The following is a 6,236-nucleotide window of genomic DNA, read 5'->3' as shown; positions in this document are numbered from 1 at the left end:
AGGTGGCGTTCAATCACTGTAGAAGTGCAAAATGGAATCTGCTTTTCCAAATTCTTTTTCTGTCTTTCTTCTTATTTCTATTAAAAATAAACAAAGTATACAATGTTGTTATCCATTTTGGAAACTGAACTGAACAAAAGCTGCTCTTTCACTGTTGTGCTCTATTGATTCTTAATGGCCATGTGCATGAGTTACTTTCTTAATGCTATAAATGATCACTATTTGGGCATCTGCATGAGAAAAATAAAATAAAATTGTATTTCTATAAAGGAAGTATAAGCCCTATATGATTCATAGATGTAGCTATCAGTTCAACAGGTGGTTTTCAGTTTAAAGTGCTTTATTTGGCATGACAAATATTTCTACTTTTTTATATTTCCAAATCATGTGTAAAATTGCAGAATACAATTAATACAGTGCAAACTGAAAAAAAGTGCAATGCAACTGACAACACCATAAAAAGGATGCCATATACAGCAGGGCTGGGCAACTTCGGTCCTTTGTCCTGCAGAGTTTAGCTCCGCCCTAATGAAAAACACCTGCCTGTAGATTTCTAGTTATCTTGAAGACCTATTAGCCTGTGCAGGTGAATTAAACTTTAGCAGGACAGTCGCCGTCCAGGGCCCACATTGCCCAGCCCTGGTCTACAGATTCAAATTTTGAAGAATATTCATAGTTTTGGCAACCAGAGGGCCTCAGCGTAGACCAAATGGGAAGGATTCCAGTTCAGAAGGTAAGCAAAGCTTAATTTTACAGTCATTAAACCAATAGACCACATATTTTCATCTTTACAGAATACAACTCCAAGATATTTATATTATCTGTTCTGTTTTCTTCTTTTTTCCTCTAGAAGATCTGACGTCATCGACCAGCAGAACAACAGCAGCTGCTGCTGCCACGCCCATCAGAGCAGTGACGACCAATCGGATCACAGCTTCAGTAGAATCACAACAGCGGTTGTGAATTTCTGAAGAAGATAAAAAATAGAGCAATGATGAAAGGGAGCTGTGATTTTTCAGCATCTCTGGCAGGGACTCAAAATTATAAGAATACAATAGATATCTGCAAAACCCCAGATCTACGTGGAATGAGTATACAATGACATACGTTTCATTTTTAGATTAATTATTTCTTTAATACATCATCTTTAAAGTTATCAGAATGGTAAAAGGGAAATAGAGAGAGAAAAACCCGCTAATATCACCGCTGACGTACCAGCATATGTCTGACAGAGTTCAGTGATGTTATGTTCAAATTTTGAGGATGATGATGATTTAGGAAGAGGCAGAGGAGCTGGAAAATATGAGAAATATGAATAAATCAGAATAAAGTGTTTATTATGACACAATGATGAGGTAAATACTTATACTGACAGGCTACTGAAAGCCTTGAACAACTGAGTGTTGTCTAAATCAGTGGTGCAGGTTCTTAGAGGCCCAACACAATTTAGCACATTTTGCATGTCTGTTTAATCAAATACACCTGATTCAGGTGGAGGATGGAGGAAACGAGGAAGCATCAATTTGTACCCGATCTCATGAAAAACTTGTGGTATTGATCTGCAAAAATGGACTTTGGCATGTATATGCTACGTGATGGGTAGGGTTGTGGGGTAGATGCGTATCATATGTACGTGAAAACTGCGTATCATATGCACGGCAACACATTTCATATCATATGCGTGAGAAAATTGCGTATTATATGTACGCCAAAGTCCATTTTTTTCCGTATCAATACCAGAAGTTTTCATTTTTATATTGGCGTGCTATTTATACGCATTTTCATGAGACCTGGCTGTCAATTTTAGTATTGAGAAGCACCAATGGCTTATCACCATCACTCAAGGTAAAAAAAATTTAATTAAATTAAAACAAAAACACTAAGTATTGTATAAATTAATATTATGACTGCAAATTAGATTGTGTGCGTGAATGCGACTCAAGCCAACAGGTATGATGTAGCATGGTCACTCTTTTTGTACATTTGCACAAATGTTGAAATAATTTATTCATTTTAATGATTGAAGATGAAAATAATTGAAATGTGCAAATCCAGAAGCTTTAAATATGTAATAAATGTGAATGTGAAACTTCTAACTCACCTTGGACATTGAGACTGAATCTCTCATGTGCACTGTTGGACTTTAGTTTATAGAGTCCAGTGTGTTCAGTTCTGGTGTTTGTGATGATCAGAGATCCAGTTTGACGATCCAGCTTCAGTCTGTCTCTGAATCTCCCATCAAGAACATCATCATATACAGTCATGCTGCCGGCCATTACATTGATGTCAGCTATTAAAGTGTTTTCAGATCCAAACCTCCACAGAATCAGATCATTATCCATCATTTCAGTAAAACCAGAGTTTAAAGAGACTGAATCTCCTACCGTCACTGATACTGACTTCATTCCATCCGCATCAACACCAAAGGCACCTGGAAAACATATAGAGTTTGTCACAGTTTAAGGGTTAATAGCTTTGTTTACATAAAATAGCTGGTTCAGAACAAACAGAACAGCAGAAGACTATTCATAATACAGTCCCTCATTCGGCCCCTTTAGTGCCTGGTTATGGGGCGCCAAACATGCCAAGCCAAGCACAACCTAAATGAACACAGCCATTTAATATTGATCCAGTAGAGCAGATTGTTTTCAAGAGTGCTGTATAAACTAATGGGAAGCACGATACCACCCATTCACATAACCCTCTGAATTCTCTATTTGAACTGTAAGCAAAACAACTTAAATGGTGAGTGAGTGGTTCACATTAAGAATACGATCATAACTTACCAAACAGATGCCACAAGCAGAGCAAAATAAACCGGTGAACCATTGTCAAACAATAGTGCTTGAAATATTTGAACAGTGGTAAAGCAACATGTGAGTCTTGGACTGTGATATTAATAGTGCTGCGTGTGAATTCTTCCCCACAAGATTTGATCACCACCCATCTCATGCACGTGTTCCTTCTGAATATGCTCATCTGCCTTCTATTAAGTGTTACACTGGTCTTATTTGATCCTTTAACACAAGTTGTACCTTTTAAAGTTCTATCACTTTCAATTATTAAATTGACCTTTTGTCACTCTTGTCTGTGAGTTCAGTTCATTCCATTTATTAGTCCCCTTGTCATTTGTCTCCATAGTTTCCGATCTTTCTTTTCTGGTCACCTGTATATAGTTCCTGTGTATTAATACCAGTTCTTGGTCCGTTATCATTAGTGTGTAGGTTGGTTTGTGCTAATGAGAGTTTTTGTTTTTTATCTGCAATTGAAATGTCTCCTTTGCCTGCACCAACCACTTGACACTTGTCACAGTTCAGGGTGATGGCCAGTGAAGGATCTGAAACTCTGTTCTCTTGCTACCATCAACTCATATTCTAAACCACAGCAGGTTTTACTTTAAAGATTCATTTAAACAACATACATTTCATTAGTTTATACAACATTTAATTTATTAATACAATGTAAATTCACAGACAGTGTGCAATAAAAGCACACATCATTTCTCAAATGCATGGCAAAAACAAACAAATCAAAATTGTATTCATACGGAGCTAAAATATATAGTTAAAGTGGCTCAGTGAGCAGCACAAGTCTAGTACACACTTGTTTTGTGTACCCAGACCTTTGCCTAACCACAAAGTGCATGATATCTGCGGCTGAGACTGCCAAAGCAAGAACATCCCTGGTCTCTCACACTCTCGCAGCAAGAACATCCCTGATCTCTCACACTCTCGCAGCAAGAACATCCCTGGTCTCTCACACTCTCGCAGCAAGAACATCCCTGGTCTCTCACACTCTCGCAGCAAGAACATCCCTGATCTCTCACACTCTCGCAGCAAGAACATCCCTGGTCTCTCACACTCTCGCAGCAAGAACATCCCTGGTCTCTCACACTCTCGCAGCAAGAACATCCCTGGTCTCTCACACTCTCGCAGCAAGAACATCCCTGGTCTCTCACACTCTCGCAGCAAGAACATCCCTGGTCTCTCACACTCTCGCAGCAAGAACATCCCTGGTCTCTCACACTCTCGCAGCAAGAACATCCCTGGTCTCTCACACTCTCGCAGCAAGAACATCCCTGGTCTCTCACACTCTCGCAGCAAGAACATCCCTGGTCTCTCACACTCTCGCAGCAAGAACCTCCCTGGTCTCTCACACTCTCGCAGCAAGAACATCCCTGATCTCTCACACTCTCGCAGCAAGAACATCCCTGGTCTCTCACACTCTCGCAGCAAGAACATCCCTGGTCTCTCACACTCTCGCAGCAAGAACATCCCTGGTCTCTCACACTCTCGCAGCAAGAACATCCCTGGTCTCTCACACTCTCGCAGCAAGAACATCCCTGGTCTCTCACACTCTCGCAGCAAGAACATCCCTGGTCTCTCACACTCTCGCAGCAAGAACATCCCTGGTCTCTCACACTCTCGCAGCAAGAACATCCCTGGTCTCTCACACTCTCGCAGCAAGAACATCCCTGGTCTCTCACACTCTCGCAGCAAGAACATCCCTGGTCTCTCACACTCTCGCAGCAAGAACATCCCTGGTCTCTCACACTCTCGCAGCAAGAACATCCCTGGTCTCTCACACTCTCGCAGCAAGAACATCCCTGGTCTCTCACACTCTCGCAGCAAGAACATCCCTGGTCTCTCACACTCTCGCAGCAAGAACCTCCCTGGTCTCTCACACTCTCGCAGCAAGAACATCCCTGGTCTCTCACACTCTCGCAGCAAGAACATCCCTGATCTCTCACACTCTCGCAGCAAGAACATCCCTGGTCTCTCACACTCTCGCAGCAAGAACATCCCTGGTCTCTCACACTCTCGCAGCAAGAACATCCCTGGTCTCTCACACTCTCGCAGCAAGAACATCCCTGGTCTCTCACACTCTCGCAGCAAGAACATCCCTGATCTCTCACACTCTCGCAGCAAGAACATCCCTGGTCTCTCACACTCTCGCAGCAAGAACATCCCTGGTCTCTCACACTCTCGCAGCAAGAACATCCCTGGTCTCTCACACTCTCGCAGCAAGAACATCCCTGGTCTCTCACACTCTCGCAGCAAGAACATCCCTGGTCTCTCACACTCTCGCAGCAAGAACATCCCTGATCTCTCACACTCTCGCAGCAAGAACATCCCTGGTCTCTCACACTCTCGCAGCAAGAACATCCCTGGTCTCTCACACTCTCGCAGCAAGAACATCCCTGGTCTCATACACTCTCAGCAAAAAAAAGCTAAGGTACAAATGCTGTCACAGGGGGTGTTACCTTTTGAAAGGTAAACTTTACACCTAAAGGGTATGTATTGGTACCTTATTTACAAGATGTACATACCTGAAGTGTACATTTTAAAAGGTATGAAGGTGTAACTTTTAAAAGATATCATGCAAATGTGTGTGAGACCAGGTATGTTCTTGCTGTGACAGTCATATAGGGGATTATTCAGTTAGGCAGCGGCTATTTGCACAAAGTGCAAATAGCATATTTTTTAGTGACCGATGCTATTTACACTAAGTGCAAATAGCTATAGATTCTATTTACACTGTTAAAGTAGCAAGATTTTCTACTATTTATACTAATTGCAAATAGTGGCAATTATCTGCACCTCAGTATTGTAGTACATTATAAAACAGTACGCAATAATAACGTACTGAGTGTAAATTTATAATTTTAATTCAAATTATTATATGGATGCCACCTTATTGGGACAATAAAGCCCTCCCTACACCTACCCGATACTTTATTTTCAACTTCTTGATTATTTCCTTCATTTTTATTGAAAATAAATGCCTTTCTGATGCGATTATGAGATTTCAAAAGGGAGAAAAAAATGTTTGGCAAAATGTAGGCTCGAACTCGGGTCGATCGCATCAAAAAGCATTCCCCTTACCATCTACATCACTGAAACTAATGTTGAGCTAACTTCTTTTTATTATTATTGTTGACTAACCCAATCACACATTAGTGGGCGGAGTTAGTGTAAATAGCCTTTGCCAACACAATGGGCTATTTGCACTTAGTGTAAATAGACACTCCGATTCAGTTATGTTTTTGTTTTGGGGTGAATATGATTATGCACACTAATTCAAATGCATTAAATTCTCCATGCTGAATGCACTGGTGAGATTGGTGGTAGTATAAAGGTCTCATTTTTTTGGTTTATGTTCTTTGGACACATGTTTTTCCATTCAGTTCCTGTTTCCTTTACCGCCTTGGTTTCTGATTATGGCCTAGTTTGCTA

General features: G+C 41.0%; 1 protein-coding gene across 1 annotated transcript in view; it reads right to left on the bottom strand.

Moving 5' to 3' along the window:
• Positions 1–326: 326 nt before the first annotated feature.
• Positions 327–6,236, bottom strand: part of LOC306874909 (uncharacterized protein) — a 24,194-nt gene continuing 18,284 nt past the window's right edge. The window contains exons 6-8 of the mRNA XM_079425235.1: positions 2,102–2,431; positions 1,216–1,293; positions 327–967 (exon numbers count right to left, since the gene is read on the bottom strand). Coding sequence (XP_079281361.1) covers positions 813–967; positions 1,216–1,293; positions 2,102–2,431 — 563 coding nt within the window. The 3' untranslated portion in view covers positions 327–812. The remainder of the gene's footprint in view (positions 968–1,215; positions 1,294–2,101; positions 2,432–6,236) is intronic.

Source organism: Barbus barbus (genome assembly GCF_936440315.1).
Source record: "Barbus barbus genome assembly, chromosome: 9".
NCBI classification, from domain to species: Eukaryota; Metazoa; Chordata; class Actinopteri; order Cypriniformes; family Cyprinidae; genus Barbus; species Barbus barbus.
This window is presented reverse-complemented; position numbering and strand designations above follow the sequence as displayed.